At 41.0% G+C, this 17,736-nt stretch overlaps 1 protein-coding gene across 6 annotated transcripts; it reads left to right on the top strand.

Annotated features, from left to right (window-relative positions):
• The first annotated feature begins 3,407 nt into the window (after positions 1 to 3,407).
• LOC118769574 (NACHT, LRR and PYD domains-containing protein 3-like) lies at positions 3,408 to 16,458 on the top strand. Of its 6 annotated transcripts, XM_036516725.1 has the most exons (14): positions 3,408 to 3,729; positions 4,940 to 5,049; positions 6,160 to 6,427; positions 6,518 to 6,688; positions 7,298 to 7,352; positions 7,539 to 8,103; positions 8,578 to 8,821; positions 9,134 to 11,108; positions 12,126 to 12,302; positions 13,375 to 13,548; positions 13,732 to 13,905; positions 14,470 to 14,643; positions 14,963 to 15,009; positions 15,320 to 16,458. In XM_036516725.1, the coding sequence occupies exons 2-14, from the start codon at positions 5,023 to 5,025 to the stop codon at positions 15,844 to 15,846; spliced, it is 4,578 nt and encodes a 1,525-aa protein (XP_036372618.1). In that variant the 5' UTR covers positions 3,408 to 3,729; positions 4,940 to 5,022; the 3' UTR covers positions 15,847 to 16,458. The 6 variants fall into 6 exon arrangements, with proteins under 6 accessions (XP_036372618.1, XP_036372617.1, XP_036372616.1 ...); XM_036516724.1 differs by having other exon boundaries at positions 6,160 to 6,688; positions 8,578 to 8,818; XM_036516723.1 differs by having other exon boundaries at positions 6,160 to 6,688.
• Positions 16,459 to 17,736: the final 1,278 nt, after the last annotated feature.

Raw genomic sequence — 17,736 nt, 5'->3', positions numbered from 1 at the left:
GGGGAGCGGCATCCTCAAACGCTAAACAGGGTCTTCTCAACAGTGTTTTGGTGGACGTACCATACCTTGGACTAAGCCTTGACACCACACATGCCTGCGTTTTTTGAAAGAGGAACAATACAAAATTTCGTACAAGGGATGGTCAAGTTCCTCTAATGGTTTTAAATAGAAGTTCAGATATTTTATTTTCACTTCCAACCAGCGGTAGTGCTTGATGCGACCAGGGCATGGTTACATTACATTCATCAAAAGGCGGCTGGCTTCTGGAACGGACAAATGAAGAGGTAGCAAAGGTGAAATTGTAGGTAAAGTGTGAAATCTTTTTTATAAATTCATATGTCCAGTCATAAACACTGTTTACCAATTGGGAGAATAAGATTTTGTTTTAATTTTACTCATACTGCGGTCTTTTCTTTCCACTTACATCCTAACTTCAAGTGAATATGACAATGACAAAACACAGATATCACATATTATTACACATTACAGATGAAGAGGTTCGGGAGGATATCTGTCTAATTGGACTGTTCTTCCAGCTAGCCCCCTGCTAGTAAGTTACCAGGTAATCTTTTTTTCTTAGCAAACTAGTAGTTGCACTGGTTGTTGGTTGATACTGAAAAGAAGGTGCACTGGCTGTTAGTGTTGTAAATGGAAAGAAGCCTTTACAGTCTAATGCTTTTTAAAGAATGCAGCTGCTTGTTTCTTAACTAGAACTAAACGCTGTGAGCACATTACCCCAGTTCTAGCTTCTCTCCATTGGCTACCCATTAAATGCCGGATTGATTTTAAAATTCTACTCACCTTTAAGGCTTTAAATGGGTTTGCCCCTCCCTATCTTAAGGACCTTCTTCACCCATACCTTCCACAAAGAGCCCTTCGTTCCCAAATTGTTTTCCTCACCCGGCTCTGGGCTCCTGCCTGGAGCTGTAACTCAAGCACCACTTCGGGACCCCCAGCTCATTCCTGTGGGCCCCTCCATGTACCAAGATCTGGACCCTCAAGGACTAAATGCTATACATATTCTGCTGTATAACTTTTAAGATTTAAGATTTACATTTATTGTGTTTTACGCATTGCTCTGAGGGGGTATCAGGCCTGAAATACTGATATAAAGCTGCTTTGTGACAACTCATGTTGTAAAAAGTGCTATATAAATAAACTGGATTGAACTGAATTGAATGCACACTAGGGATTTCCAATCATTTATCAACCATCTAAGTAGTCATTTTGAAATATTGACAGAAGGTTTTCTCCTGCTGCGCTATGGTGATGGTGTAATACCGCCACCCTGTTAGTGACTATAGAGCCAAAACAAGGCTATAATGATCTGGAACAAAGATGGCTGACTCTCTGATCACTGCTCATATATCCTGTGAATTTCTCACAACCAGAGCTGTAGCTCATGACGTCTTACTGAACCCTGGCATCTGCCAAGAAAAAGACAACTTTATTCACCAAATAGTTAAAAGCCTGAGCTGGCTGCAGTCCGGTTGTAAAAGCTGTTCTAATTTTATGATTTTTGGTTACTTATCATTAGATAAAAAAGTGGCTTAATAAGCTACCAGGGAACATCAAAGCTGCATTTCATAGGCCTTCTAATTCTGCATGCACTTGTTAAACTGCCTTGAGGTAGCCATCAATCTCACTCCAAGATTTTCTGGTCAGAAAAAAAAAAAAGTTTCGGAGAAGGTGTCTTTTCACTCTAATTAGCTACTAAAATATTCATGCAATATTTGAGCTCTGATCAAAGGGCACTTTTTATATGGCGACCTTTTAAAAGCTTTTGGCTTTATCACAGCTCACTCGATTTCGCCACGAAACGGGGCCCGTCTCTGTGTGCAGTAAAGTAATAAAATGGTATACACGGTCCTTTGTGGCCAATGGAAGGATCTGAACTGAACTGATCACTTTAAAAGCCAGAGAGGTCATTTAGGAATTAGAGTCCACCTTCTAGCACTTGTTCAGTGACCTTTTTGAGGGGGAAGGTTTGCATGATGTCACATGCAGCAGGGAGGGACATATTCAGGGGTAGTAACAGGGTTCCAGAATCAGTTCTCAACATGAGGGAAAAATATTACATTTCTATACAGTATTCCAGTCAGAGTGTTTAGTGTTTTGCTCTGACTTTCAAAAAAAACAATGTTCATTATTTATCCCATACTTTCCCATGTAAAATACAAACAATATTACCACATATATTGCTAAAGGGGCACTAAAATTGCAGTAAACAACTAATGTACTTCCCCAAAAAAGTTGTTTCCCAGTTTGATCATGTCATAGTAACAGCTTGCACTCCTGAGACAGGGGGTTTCTTTGAGATACATTTCAAGCAGAAGTTCTACACTGCTGTTTGCAATGATAAGCTATTTGTCTTTTAATATCTCATTCGCTGTCCATAATCTCTATATGTAATTCCACCAGCGGTGTATCAGTGTTCCATTAAAAGAAACTGATGGATATACAGAATATTTAACAAACCTTCTTCTCCCTCCAGAGGCATAATTACTTTGAGGGGAAGGAAGTTTTAAATGCATTAGCCTTAAAGACTGAGTTGAAACAAAGTGCTAAAACAGGGTTAATTAAGTTTTAAGACTTGTCAATGGAGATGAGGAAGCACATGACATAGCACTTCAATTATGCTATTACTATGTGGATTAATACATAGCCTTTTAAAGAATAATTATACTTGCACTACCAGTGCATTTTAATCTATTACTTATCAATCTCCAAATGAGCCAATAGCGGGCAATTATATTCCATTTTCAAATAAAGTAACAAAATACAGAGCTGCATCTGCACAATAATTTTCTGTTAGAATATAAATAAATGATTGACATTATGCTCCACAAAGCTTTCCCACAAGATGACACACGCATGAAACAGCAGGAAACCAAGAAGCCAAATTCAGGAAGAAACAGAGAGCATGATAACTGCAGTATTTGGACACTTGATTGATTGGACCCTTTACTGTATGTCAACGATGCAAAGAGAGGAAGTTGCTAAAGTGGGCAGTTTAATATATTAACACTGCAGTGACAGAATTAAGAACTGTAGAAATCAACCTACAGCATAACCCCATCTCAGCTCTGTCACAATTTAATCTCCTTGTCAGTGTACGTTCTCTGTGACAATTTCAGGGAGCATTGTGTGGTCTTTTTATTGTCATTAATTCTCTTTCTTTCTCTTTCTCTTTCTTTAAACAGATATGTGTGAAGAGGACAATGGCAACCAAGGAAAATTTGCTTGAAATTACCATTTTTTGAGACTCCGTTTCCCATAGTTCTGTGGGAGAAGGCTTCTGTCTAGAAGTCACGTGAATTCAACGTCCATGCAGAAGTTGTCCAGCAAGTTCTGTGAACAAAGTCCAGATGGTGAGCTTCCTCTGTGTAAACATGGCAGTACAGGTACAGAAATCTTAGACCGAACAAACTTGTGAGAAGCTGTGGATTTGCATCTAAACTGTTATTTTGATGTCTGTTTTAAAGACCTATATATTTTATTTAAGGGACCTGCAGAATTTAGCTTATCACTCAGTTAATCTACTGTGTAAAAAAAAAAAAAAAAAAAAACCACAACCGTGACTGCTAGACCTGATAACAGATCTCTGCAAGCTCCACTCCCATTTTGTGAGACGTATGAGGAAGAAGAAGGATTTTACCAGCCTCCATTATGAGGCAGATGGAAGCACTGGATGATGGAGTAAAACAAATCTGGTGAATTCACATCTCAGTAAGTATTGCATTATTAAGACAATGGGGGAGGCAAGAAGAAGTTTAGGGGACAAGCTGAGCAGTGTAAATTAATGTCTTAACAACTATATCATCTAAAGATATGATATACATATGCAGTACCAGTCAAAGGTGTGGACACACCTTTCATTCTTTATTTTTTACTATTTTCAATATTTTATAAAAATAGTAAAGCCATCAAAGTGATGAAATAATGCCAATGGAATTTTGCAGTGACCAAGAAAATGTTAAATAAATCAAACATCTGTTATATTTTAGTTTCTTTGAAGTAGCCAAAAAAGATTTTTTAAAATAATTTCTTTTCGAAAGAAATTCATACATAGGCATCGGCTTCACTATTTGTATTTGTCTAAGAAGCAAATTTCAAGCATTTAAACATTAATCTTTACATCAAAATGTCTTTGAATGCATGTTTCCCATTATCTTAACCCAATATACACAAACTTCTTGACTAGTACTGTATGTGTGTGTGGGGTGTGTGCGTTTCATAGGCAGTGCAAATGCAAGTTATATCATTTTCAGTAACATATTTATTACATTAGCCCTTAGCCTCTAAAGTCTCTGTGGATAATAATGTCAGATGACTAGATAAATGCAAAGGTAATACAAACCAGGAAGTAAAAAGTATAACCCAGTATTCCTGTATTTATATCAAAATTACTATGGAAGGGTGGCCAATTTATCAGTCAGATTTTTTCCTTTTAACATAATGCTATAGCATTGCGCCCCACCTGTACCTCAAAAGCTTAACTTGTAGTTCATTACAGGAAAGAGCAGTGTATCATCACCACCCTGCATTTTTCTTGAGGATTGTACTCTTTAATATATACAGTATATACTGTATATATTTTAATGCTGTCGACCTTTCCGTTAATACTGATTTAAATTTTAATCAGAACCAGAATCAATTCAATGCGTGGTGTTTGACTGTGATCCAATACATGGATTGTAGATCAGACTGTGTGGTGTGTATGCCTTTGAAGTAGGGAATGTGTCAGTCTGATAGGTGTCTATTTATATGACAATAGTGTATGTGTGTGTGTACATTTGAGGGAGAATGTCAGTGTGACAGTGGAGTGTGTGTGTTTGTGTGTGTGTGTGTGTGTGTATTTGTGTGTGTGTGTGTGTGAGTGTTTATGTGTTTGCTCCAGGAAGTGTGTATCTGTATAACAGTGGTGTATGTGTGTCAGTGTTGTACAGTATGTACTAACAGGACTGCTGATCTCTGGGATGTACTGGAACAGAAGGCTGTTCTGGCTAGTCCTGGTCCTCCATGGCTGACCTCTTAGAGGATGAAGAGGTATATTTTAAACCATCATACTCTGAGCAGACTGAATGTGTGTGTGTGTGTGTGTGTGTGTGTGTGTGTGTGTGTGTGTGTGTGTGTGTGTGTGTGTGTGTGTGTGTGTGTGTGTGTGTGTGTGTGTGTGTGCGCGCGCGCGCGTGTGTGTGTGTCACCATTGACAACAGTGAGCAACAAGAAAACTGACATTGAAACCCTTCGGTACAAAACAACTTCAAATTACCATGTAACCAAATTTTTTTCAACTCTTATCTTCAATTGGACAGTGAGACTAGCCAGTTGTCATTTGGTTAAAATGAGATCAACCACCAATAAGTACCGTCAGTTTATTTTCTAAAGAAGGAATTCTTTATTATTGGAGTTCATCACTGAGGCATGTAGGCCACACAGTTGCCTAGCTGATGTTATGCCCTAGCTATGTTCATTTGCACAATTTCTTGTTTTATTAATATTCAGCTCTATGCACTGTACAGCTCTACACACTGTAAAATAAAACTTCATCTGTAATATGGATATTGTACTGTATTGTACGGTGCCAACAATCCCTTACCAATAAGAATTATATTTAAGCAAAGCCTTTTAATTGTATGGCTTGGAGAGTGTCTAGAGAGTCTAAACTAGTCTATTTTCTACATTTTTGTTGAATGTGTCAATGAATATTTCAACTCTCAGGAAAAAAGTGAATGGAAAATGTATGCTAAATGATAGTAATTTCCAAACATGAAATTCAGAGGAAACAGTACAGAATGTGAAGGTTGTTTAGGAAACACAGATGTGCCTTCATATTCCATATTTTTCATTGTGCTAAGTAGGCAGATGAACATAGTAGAGTATGACGACAAGTAAATGCAAAATGCATGATACCCAATTTTACACACAATTGTGCAATACACAAAAATTGGAGTTTGTTTAACAACCTTTGTGATGCTGAGGGCATTCTTTAAATAGGTTTCAATTGAAATTGAAAGAACACATTGACTAAGTGATGCATTTTAAGTCAAAATGGCGTAGAAATAAAAACAAAAAATAACAACAAAAAACAGTTTCCACAGTCGAGACAAAAATAACACCTCTCTGTGACTAACCACAATGTTCACCCTTTTTCAGCCCTCTCACGCCTCCCTCCTACTGGATTACCTGAAGGAGTTCTGTGAACAGGAGTTCAAGGAGTTTAAGTGGCACCTGAGTCAGAAAGTGCTGAAAGGCTTCCCACCCATCCCAAGGGGCCAGGTGACCAAACTAGATAAAATGGATCTTGTGGACGTCATGGTGAACACCTACTGCGACGAGGGGGCTCTGAAGATCTCACTGAAGATCCTGAAGAAGATGAACCAGTACGGCCTGGCTCAGAGACTGGAGAGAGATCTGCAGAAGTGTAACTCAATTTCATCTTTCTATAATACACAATCCAGTTTGTATTTACCTCATCTTTATTGTAATACTTTCCCTCCCCTTTCATCTCTAGTGTGTCCCATGCTGACCATGGGGTGCCCAGAGCCTTCGGAAATGCTGCCACCCTCCACAGTTCTAACCAAGGGCCTCAGTGAGCCTCCACTATCTTTTGCAGTACCACCCAAGGAGTTACCTTTGCTTAGACAGCCCTACCCCTCCAGGATGGCACCTATAGCTGGAGATGGTGAGCTGACAGCATCTTATTCACAGCAACTCCAACACAGTTAGAGCATGCCTACACAGACATAACAATACCTATGCAAGAGGGCCAACAATTATGACAGAACAGATTTATATCAACTTGGCACTCTTGTAGGAACAGAGCCTTGGGGATTCTGGTGACCTCTGTACCTTTATATTTAGAGTGTGCCCAAAGAAACAAAAATGGAGGCCTAAATTATGAGTGACTCCTGCTCAGCCATGTCATAGAAGGTTCTCTTTCTACTTTCAGTGTCAGCTGCATTAGAGACAGCGCTAAACTATCAGATTCCCTCAGACATGGCTTCTGTAATTGATGAACTTGATCAAACTCAGCAGCTTGTTCTGAACATTTACACTGGCTGAGCTCAGTAAAGCCATTGGTATGAATGTTCCCCTGTGTATGGCACTACAAATGCAAGATTTCAGCTTTTTGTGACCCTCTCTCTTTACATCACCATTACACTCCAAAATCCATGAAACCGTATATTTTAGGTGTTTAAGATATTGAACATTGTCATTATCAAACAGTTATGTTTAATTTCATGTTGCAAACCAGGAAGTAAATTGCATTTTTACATCTGTCCCATCTCAGGTGACCATGAGGGACCAGAAACAGGAAACAGAACAATGCATGTTGGGTATTCTGGGTAATTGTGCTTAATTCACAGAAGTACAGCACTTTGGAACAGAAACTACATTCTTCTAGTTGCAAGGCCATTGCCTCATCCATTGTGCCACACTGCTGTGCCAGAATAGTTGTAACTTGATCTGAACGAAGCAAGTTTCTGTCATGAAGCTCAACACCGTCCTCCCTCTTCCCATCTTGTCTGCAGAGAGCCATCAGCCAGTCTCCAGTATGGCTGCATGCTGTGTAAGGGTCCTCTGAAGGACCTGGTCTCTATCCCCTGTGGACACCTCTTCTGTAGACAGTGCATCAGCAGCTACTGGGACCAGTCAGGTCCTTCGGGAGCCTACGCCTGCCCCCGGTGCAGAAAGAGGTCCCGGACGCGGCCTGCGCTGTACGTGCACACAGAGCTAGCTGGACTCGTGCAGGATCTCCAACAGGAAGGGTGCGGCCCTGCCCTTCCTGCTTATGGCGTGGCGAGGCCCAGAGAGGTGGCCTTTGAAGACTACACCGGGGGGTACCAGAGACTATCCCAATCCAGCCTGAATTACCAAGCAGCCGGCACCCAGCTACCCTACACACAAATAACAGCACAGGGCCACACACTGCTGGAGACAACTGGGAACCAGCTGCCAAGGCTCTGCCTGCTCCACCATGGACCTGCAGAGGGGTTCTGTAACACTGACCAAATGCCGGTCTGCAGACTCTGCACAGAGCAAGAGCACCAGGGCCACGATATTGTGTGTGCTGAGACAAAACAAGCTTGGGCACGGGTAATGGGCCATTCCAGTCATTCTTTTCCCCTAAATTAGGGGTTTAGTCTATGCACAGTATGTCATCTAGGAGATCTCATATCCAGTTGCCTCTGACATTATGTTGGATTACCAGTTAGTCAAGTCATCAGCTTGAAACTAAATATCAGAGGTGCTAATGGGAAAATACCGTCGAATCAGTTAACCTGGAATCTCAGTGCAATTTGGTTGCTTTGAGGAGACTCCAGATACTATTCATTTCATCACTCAGATCTATGGCATGCGTATAAGGACAGTTAATCCATTATAGATGGGGTCATTCTTTCACATGTACAGGCGTTGATTTCTGACACTCTGTAAACGAATGGGGCTGCTTAAGGACACTTAAGTGTGACTCTTCTCACCTTCAGCAATATTCTGTTTTTTAATCCAGTGCTTCGGCACTGGCAGTGTCCTTACCTTTGCAGATTTGGCTAATCTCTGCATGTATTCTAGGTCCCTACAACATCGGACACTTTGTCTCTGCTCGTTCACACCCTGGAGAAGCTGGCAGAAGAAGAGTTTCAGCAGTTCAAGCGGACTCTGAGAAAAGATTTCCCAGAATACCTTGGGGGTTCAATGGAGGACTACGACATTGTGGGCATTGTTCACAAGATGCTGGAGTGCTGTGGCAGAGAGGGGGCCCTGAAGATCACACTGCACGTCCTGGGGAAATTTAATCAGGACAGTCATGCAAAAAGTAAGATTAGCACTTAAAATGCTACAAAATACAACAACAGCAATGCTATTTTTTCATAAAGTTATTGATATTAATACAACTTATGTTAAAATAATAATAGCTAGGAACATTATAGTTAAGATGTCTGATGTAAGTGCTATGTAACACATAATTTATGAGCTTTTGCATGTATGACCTGGCACATTGAAGGCCTTCATTCAGACTAGTCTATGTACACTACCTAACAACTCTAGGTTATCTGGTATACCATGTGAGGAAGATTCCCTACACTTGTTAACTGCACCCACTTTTATCCTTTACATTTCTAATAAGGTGGGAAGGAGCAGAATATCCAGGAGACAATGAAAATGAAGATGAAGAAGAGGTTTGAATGCATATTTGAGGTGATTGCTAAGCAAGGGAGCACCATCTTCCTCAACGATATCTTTACGGAACTTTACATCACAGAGGGCGGAAGCGGGGGGGTCAATAATGAACATGAGGTGAGGCAGATTGAGTCAACATCAAAGAGGCAAGCTGGACAAGAGACTCCCATTAAATGCAATGATATTTTTAAACCCTTACCTGGTCAGAGGAAGGATATCCGGGCTGTGCTGACAAAGGGGATTGCTGGCATCGGAAAAACGGTCTCTGTGCAGAAGTTTGTCCTCGACTGGGCAGAGGGAAAAGCCAATCAGGATCTCAATTTCATATTTCCCCTCCCCTTCAGAGACCTGAATGTGCTGAGGGGTCGGAAATACAGCCTGATGCAGCTTCTTCACCAATACTTCCCTGAAATGAAGGAGATCGAGAACATTGAGAGCACTAAATTCAAAGTCCTGTTCATCTTCGATGGTTTCGATGAGTGTCGCATCCCTATGGATTTCCGAAACTGCGACGTCTGGTGCGACGTAACGGAGTCGACCTCCGTGGAGGTGCTGCTGACGAACCTCATCAAGGGCAACCTGCTCCCCACTGCTCTCCTCTGGATCACCTCCCGGCCGGCAGCCGCCGGTCAGATCCCCTCCGACTGCATCCAGCAATTAACAGAGGTGCGAGGCTTCAACGACCCGCAGAAGGAGGAGTTCTTCCTGAAGAGATTCAGAGATCAGACCCTGGCCCACAAAATCATCGAGCACATCAAGACGTCGAAGAGCCTCCACATCATGTGCCACATACCGGTCTTTTGCTGGATCTCTGCCACTGTGCTTGAGAAACTCCTGGTTGAGGCAGACAGCGGAGACATTCCCAAAACGCTGACTCAAATGTACACCCATTTCCTGCTCATTCAGATAAACATAAAGAATCAGAAGTACCAAGGGACCAGCGAGAAGAATGCGAAAAAGCTGTCAGAGTCAGATAAGGAAATCATTCTGAAACTAGGGGAGCTGGCTTTCCAACAGCTGGAGAAAGGCAACCTCATATTTTACGGAGACGACTTGAAAGAGTGTGGCATTGATGTCAGCGAGGCTTCGGTGCACTCCGGAGTGTGCACGGAAATCTTTAAAGAGGAGTTTGGGTTGTATCAGGAGAAGGTGTACTGCTTTGTGCATCTCAGCATTCAGGAGTTTCTCGCTGCTTTGTATGTGTTTTACCTCTGCACACAAGAGAATAAAAATGCACTTGACCCTGAGTGCGTATGGAACGAACAGCAAGACTCAGAGGATATGGAGAGTGGGGGAGAGGAACTGAACCCAACCGAAATGGAGACTGACCAAGAAGCGCTAGACTCAGACTACATGAATGAAGATGAAGAGTATTTGTCAGGAGAGGAGGAAGGCTATTCTGAAGACTGTGTGTATTATATAGGGGATGACGATGAAGCAGAGGTTCCTTTCAGCACACCTCTGTCTGATCTACACACAGGCGCGGTAGACAAGGCCCTGCAGAGTGAGAATGGACACCTGGACCTTTTCCTTCGCTTCCTTCTCGGAATCTCATTGGACTCCAATCAGGCTCTCTTAAAAGACCTACTGAAGCCAATAAGCAATAGCACGCAGAGCGCTGAGGTAACAGCCGCCTATATTAAGGATAAGATCAGAGAGGAGTCATCTCCTGAGAGGACCATCAATCTCTTCCACTGTCTGATTGAGCTGAACGACAACTCTCTAGTGGAGGAAATGAAGACTGCCTTGAGCTCAGGGATGCTAAAGGACAAAGTGCTAGAACCCCACCAATGTTCAGCTCTGGCATATGTGTTGCTGATGTCAGATGATGTGCTGGATGAGTTTGACCTGAAGATATACAATACACAGGATTTAGGTCATGAAAGGCTTGTACCAGTCGTTAAGTCCTGCAGGAGGGCCATGTAAGTATTTCTCATTGATTAGTAATCATCCCTGTATCAAGAATCAAATGTACAAGATTTCCTCCAAAGAACTGGGAAGGTTTGTACACACAGGAACTAAAACTCACCAAAGAGTTTTGACAAGGAAGAAAACGAGATTGCTCATGATACATTTTATGAGAGGGTCCATACATTTGCCTAGCAAGTGTGTCTCCCTCAGCATCTTATAGTGGGTCCAGACTGCATTATTGACCATTCCTAAAATGGATGCTTTTGTATTAGCATTCTACAATATATCTAGGAACATCATCATGAGGCTGATGGAACTGTTATGACTTACAAGCTTCAAAAGAATGGAAAACACAGTAGTTGGGTGGATGTTTTTTTTCATTTACAATATGACTGCAAATCAATGGTCAAATTTTTAACTTCCAAATTCATTTCATGAACAATTCTCTTCACTTAAGTTCATTTTCAGTTTGCAATTTCATTAAGACATTATATTATAATATTGAAGTGGCACTCCTACACATGTTGTTTTTTTAGCCTCATGATAAACTCTGTTTATCTAAAACTGTGTTTTAGAGCAGTAAAACCCATAGGAAAGGCTACCATTTTAGCTTTAAACCACTAATTATCTGAAGCATGTTTCGACTTTTTGTCAAAAACTGAGCAAATGGCTAAAAATGTGTCAGCTGAAAGGTCATCTTAAAAGCACACATTTTCCAGAGAACCAACTTAAATGGCACTGAAGGATTTTATCAGCAAATGCAATTGATTTTGGTTCACAGTAAGAAGGCATTAAACATATTAAAATGTGCTGGCTAAAGATAAAGCATATGCTAGTCATATAAATAACTGTGTCCATCCCAATACTCGCTATACATATAGAGAATGTACTGTTCTTGCATTATAGCAAGTGCGTGCCTGTTCACAAGCATAGTGGCAGCCAATCTGGATGTGACTTGGATGTCTAATTATATGTTAACTACAATGTATTCTTATTGTAAACCAAGCCAACTTCTTTATTCATTCTAGACTGGACAGTTGTAACCTCATCCAAGAGTCATGCAAAATTATTGCCTCAGCTCTCACGACAAATACATCCCATCTGCAAGAGCTTGACCTCAGCTACAATAACTACGTGGAGGATTCAGGAGTTAGGCTGTTATGTTCTGGACTGACAAGCCCACACTGCAAACTTAAGAGACTGGCGTGAGTACCGATTAACTGTATCCCTTTTTTTAATTTAATATTGTTGAATCACTGGCATCTACCTGGTCAAATGTGGAGCGGAAGGGGACAGAGAAGCTTTACACTAATTTACATTTATTCATTTAGCAGACGCTTTTATCCAAAGCGACTTACATAGGTTACAGTTCTTTACAATGTTATCCATTTATACAGCTGGATATTTTACTGAGGCAATTGTGGGTTAAGTACCTTGCCCAGCAGTGTCCTAGCGGGGATCGAACCGGCAACCTTTCGGTTACAAGTCCTGCTCCTTAACCACTATGCTACACTGCCACTGCCACTATGGTGTGTGCACATGTTTTAAAACATCACATGGAATGTTACACATGTTGCCTAGCTGTTGAAAGCTGTCCAAGATTTTTCAAAAGGAGATTTTAAATCGTACTTTTCATGTATTTAAAACATACTTACTGTAAAGTAAACAAGACACAGCATTGCAGTATCCTGTAATAACTATGATATACGTAACTGTACACTACATATCCAAAGATGCTGCATTAAAAGGTTACAAGTTCATACGGCTGAACACACAAACAATCCAACTGTAACCATTCTGTGGACATCACATTAGTGTACAATAGTATTATGTTGGTTTTTAGGATGAATTGATATAGTGGATATGGCTATCCTCACATGTGGCATCAATTAATGGAGTGAATATGGTATTCCTCCTATTAATATAAATTGTCAATCCTAAATCATAAGGGTGCCATCTTAGGAATTAGGGGACTGGACACTCCCTACTGCAGACATCATATTGCTGTTAGCTTCTACTGTCTCTCAGTTCAAATAGTATATATTAGTTTACAAATGTGATTTTGCCCATCCTGTAAAAGGCATAGTCGTGGCTGTAAGAATAAAAAAACAATTCACTCATTGTTTTCAGAGTCCATTTGGGGAAAAAAATCTGTGTTTTTGCTAGGGAAGTGGCTGTACCTCATAGTCCATTGCTTAGGTGCCTTTGAGCTGCGCTGCGTTAGACATTAGAGTAAAAGTGCAAGCTGTTCCGAGCTCTTAACTCTTCCTTTTGCAGCTTGGCAGGCTGTCAGATCACTGAAGGAAGCTGTGATGCCCTGGCTTCTGCTCTGCGCTCAAAATCCTCACACCTGACAGAGCTGGATCTGAGCCATAACCATGTTGGGGACTCGGGACTTAGACTGTTGTTAGCTGGACTGAAGAGTCTCACCTGTAAATTGGAGAAACTGCTGTGAGTTTGTTCATCTTTGTTCATCTTTTCCCCTTTCAGGCTTCCTTCTGCATGTTCCAATTCTTGTGTTTTTTCCCTCTATACCATAGAGAAGATGATCTGAATGAGAGGAGTGGCAATATGCTGTGTTGGGGCAAGTGATGTACAGTTGGCTGATATCTTCTTCTTCATCATTTTTTTTAGGCTGGGAAGGTGTAATCTCTCAGAACATTGCTGTAAAGATTTGGCTTCAGTGCTACGCTTACACCACACAGAACTGAGAGAGCTGGAGCTCAGAGACAATGATCTAATAGATTCAGGAGTGAGAGTATTGTCTACTGGACTGGAGGATCCCAGCTGTAAACTACAGAGATTGGGGTGAGTAATTGAGGTTCAACAGCAGTTGAATCAGCTGATGAATACCTTCAATAAATCAGTACACCCATTCCTAGTACTTCTGGTTCTGGGATTGGTGGTCATTTAAAGAAAGCTGAAAAATCAGACGGAGGGTGGCTATCCAGGACTAGGATTGGGCAATCCTGCATAAAGATTGTGTGACCATTTATGGAGCTGAAGTTCACTGAACAATGATGTACCATGCTCAGTGGACAACAGTGGAGTCCAGCAGCAGGATCAGCTGAAAATTATTTGCAGCATAAATCCCAGAGTAGTAAAAATTGGATTGTTATTGTACACTACATATAATATATATATATATATATATATATAAGAGTTCCTCAGGGATTTGTGCTGGGACCTCTGCTTTTTAACTTAGAACTCACTTAGATAAGGACATAAGTAACAGAGTTGTTACATTTCCTGGGGACTCTATACTGGAGGAAGTCTCCTCTGGGAGTCAAACTGACAATCTAGTGCTTGATGTCTTACCTTGTGGTTTGTCCAAAGCAGGGAGTGTTAAGAATCCATTCCTCTTCTTCGCAGGCTGTCAGGCTGTCAAGTCACAGAGGGAGGCTGTATTTCTCTAGCTTTAGCCCTGTCTTCAAACTCCTCACAGCTGAGAGAGCTGGATCTTACCTACAATCACCTTGGGGAATCTGCTGTGAGGCTGCTCTCCGCTGGATTGGCGGATCCCAATCGTAACCTTGAGAAACTTCTGTAAGCACTCTCCTACTTACCCTGATAATATATGATAATAACATAATAATAATAATATAATAATAATATGATAATTGATTTGTATATTATATGTATATTTGTCATGCCATTCAATAATTCTTGCCTATGAATAAAGGAAAGAAAAATATTACAGGCTTCATATAATTTCATAAATGAGCATTCTCACTTGCCCTGTGAGTGGGTGTGTGTGTGTGTGTGTGTGTGTGTGTGTGTGTGTGTGTGTGTGTGCTTGCGTGTGTGTGTCCATACTTGTGTGTATGCATGTGCTGAGTGGTGTCTGCTCTTGTGTTACCTACAGAGTTGACCATGGTGGAGAGTTCAGGATCAAACATGGATTGCAAAAATGTAAGGCATTGGCTTTTCACCAAACTGTTTTGTTATAAATGGTCATGCATACCCAAATCTATATTATCCTACTCTAAAACATATACCCAGAGGTACCAATTTGTATTTCATTATGTTACACTATGCTGACGCAAGACAGTGGCTATCCAATCTACTGTACCATGTCTACAGTACCATGTCTTGCCTGAACATAAATCAATATCCTTTTAAAGTATTATCACTCTGTTTAACGTACATGTTTTCTTATGCAACCTGAGTGTTTTTCTCACAATGTATTACTTAAGTCATGGTTCACAACCTCTTTCTCCAGATGCCTGCCACCTTGAACTGGATCCAAACACTGCAAACAGACAGATCTCTTTGTCTGAAGGGAACAGAAAGGCGACTGGGGGGACAGAGGAACAGCCATATCCCGACCACCCTGAGAGGTTTGAGGCCGAGGGACAAGTGCTGTGCAGGGAGTCGCTGTCTGGTCGCTCTTACTGGGAGGCAGAGTGGAGTGGGTCAGTTGGTATAGGAGTAGCATATAAAGGAACTAGCAGGGAAGATATGGACACTCGCTTTGGAACGAATGACAAGTCTTGGTGTCTAGAGTGCTCTGGTAAAGACTTAACTCTTTATCACAATGAGAAAATAACCTCCGTTCGTTCACCCCCAGTTGGATTCCAAAGAGTGGGCGTGTATCTGGATTGGCCAGCGGGAATTCTTTCCTTCTATGGCATCTCCTCTGAAACTGTGAACCACCTGCAGACACTACACACCACATTCACTGAGTCCCTCTATCCAGGGTTTTTGGTCCGTTCTGGTTCCTGTGTGTCCCTATGCATTCTGGGATAGTCTCCTGTGACCTTAAGTTGTTCGTCAAGGCAGAAGTTGCCTGTGAGTGCTGATCTATGGCCAAATTCTCCAGGCACAATTCTAACCATAACCGTCATAAGATAAACAGCAAAACTCAAAACTAAATCAGCACTTACAGGCAACTTCTGCCTAGAGCTAAACCGCTCATCTGCTCATATTAAACTCTAAATACACACATGCGCATGTGCACTCCCTGTCTTGATCGGACGCTGTCATCTAAGTAAATATCATGTCTTTTCCGCCTCTGCTAATTTTCCAGGTGATGCTCAAAGCTCTCGGCCCTTAAAACAGTCCTAACAGTGTCTGTGGCATCCCCACGATCGCTGTAGTGTCCCCTCCTTCTGCTGATGTCTTGTTCAGTTTGGGTCCTGCGAGCTTCTCTGCATTCAAAAGGAAAGCTATCACTGACAGGGTTTTTTTTTTTTTTTGCATCTCCTCCCAAGACATTAAGCACCTCTCAGTTTTCTGACAACGCCACCCATGGATGTCATGTTTTGGGTTGCATTCTTTTATTTTCTGTCCTCTTTCAAGCCATAGCTTTGAGCCAAACTAATTAATTTATTGATTTCTTAAATTATTTGTCTATTGTGAAACCACTCCATTTTCTCAGTTTTCATACTTGCTGAATTGTGAGGATCAACATATCATATCAGCATGTTTTTTCTCTGATGAAAACCTTTTATTAATCATTTGGAAATATTGCAAGTTTACAATTATGTTTTTCCTTCTAAATGTGAGGTGATGAAAAATGAGTTTTCTCTTTGATATTGTAACTGACATACTACTATTATGATGCCTGCCTTTGGAGACAGAGTATAACTGCTTCCAGTAATCTTGGCACAATATGCAGGGGTTTGTCAGCTATGTGCTGTGAGCTCACTTTGCTTGAAGACAAAGCAACCACAATGGCTATCAATTTCTTACCAACTGGAGGCCAAGAGGAGTGTCATGACTTTGATGGTGCGAGAATCTATGGACTATTCGTAAAAAGGATGTGATAAAGAAGGGACCTCTGCGCTCACGTCATTTCCAATCCACAGCGGTCTGCTAATCCTGTTCTACCGCAGCTACCTCTCTGCCTCAAATATCACAAACTTTTAATTGGACGGATGCAGTTTTGAAAATGACATAACTTGCACTGCCTGTGAAACACACACACACACACACACACACACACACACACACACACACACACACACTCACACACACACACTTCTTTCAGGAGTGGGACATTTTCAACTGAGCATTTTGAAAGTCCAAGAAGGAGACAATCCACATATCTTCTGTTGCATATGTTCTGTCTCAGAAATTTTGCTGAATGTGTCTTGTACAGTTTAATCTGATCATGACTGTAGATATTATTTCTTCAATTGGAAGCAGCTACCAAGATCATCTTATCCTACATAGAAGCAACATTTAAGCAGTCATATGTTGCTGAGTGGAATGAGTGGAATATTGATCAGGGTCAAAATATTTTCAACAATTTTTCCATTACATAATGTTCCTACATTTTTTACATGCCTCAGTGTAGCATGCTGTTTGTTATTACCAGTATACTTTTGTACTTCTACTTGTTGGCTAAGCATGGATAATAGGAATTATTGTGTAGAAACATGGATATGTGTTTTCATAATCAATGTTAAATGATAAAGACAGTGAAGGCGAGTAGAGAAATGATTGAATATGGTAACAATGTACATTACTCATCCTTTCATTTGATGTGTCAGATAAATGGCAAGAGATGCAAAGAGCAACATACTTAAAAGGCACTTGAGGTGGTTCTTTATGACAATAACACACAGTGAAAGTGTTTGATTGGACACACAAAGCATTTATATTTACATCTGCTTTTTAAGGTCCACTGGTTTA

Source organism: Megalops cyprinoides, chromosome 22 (genome assembly GCF_013368585.1).
Source record: "Megalops cyprinoides isolate fMegCyp1 chromosome 22, fMegCyp1.pri, whole genome shotgun sequence".
Lineage (NCBI taxonomy): Eukaryota > Metazoa > Chordata > Actinopteri > Elopiformes > Megalopidae > Megalops > Megalops cyprinoides.
This window is presented reverse-complemented; position numbering and strand designations above follow the sequence as displayed.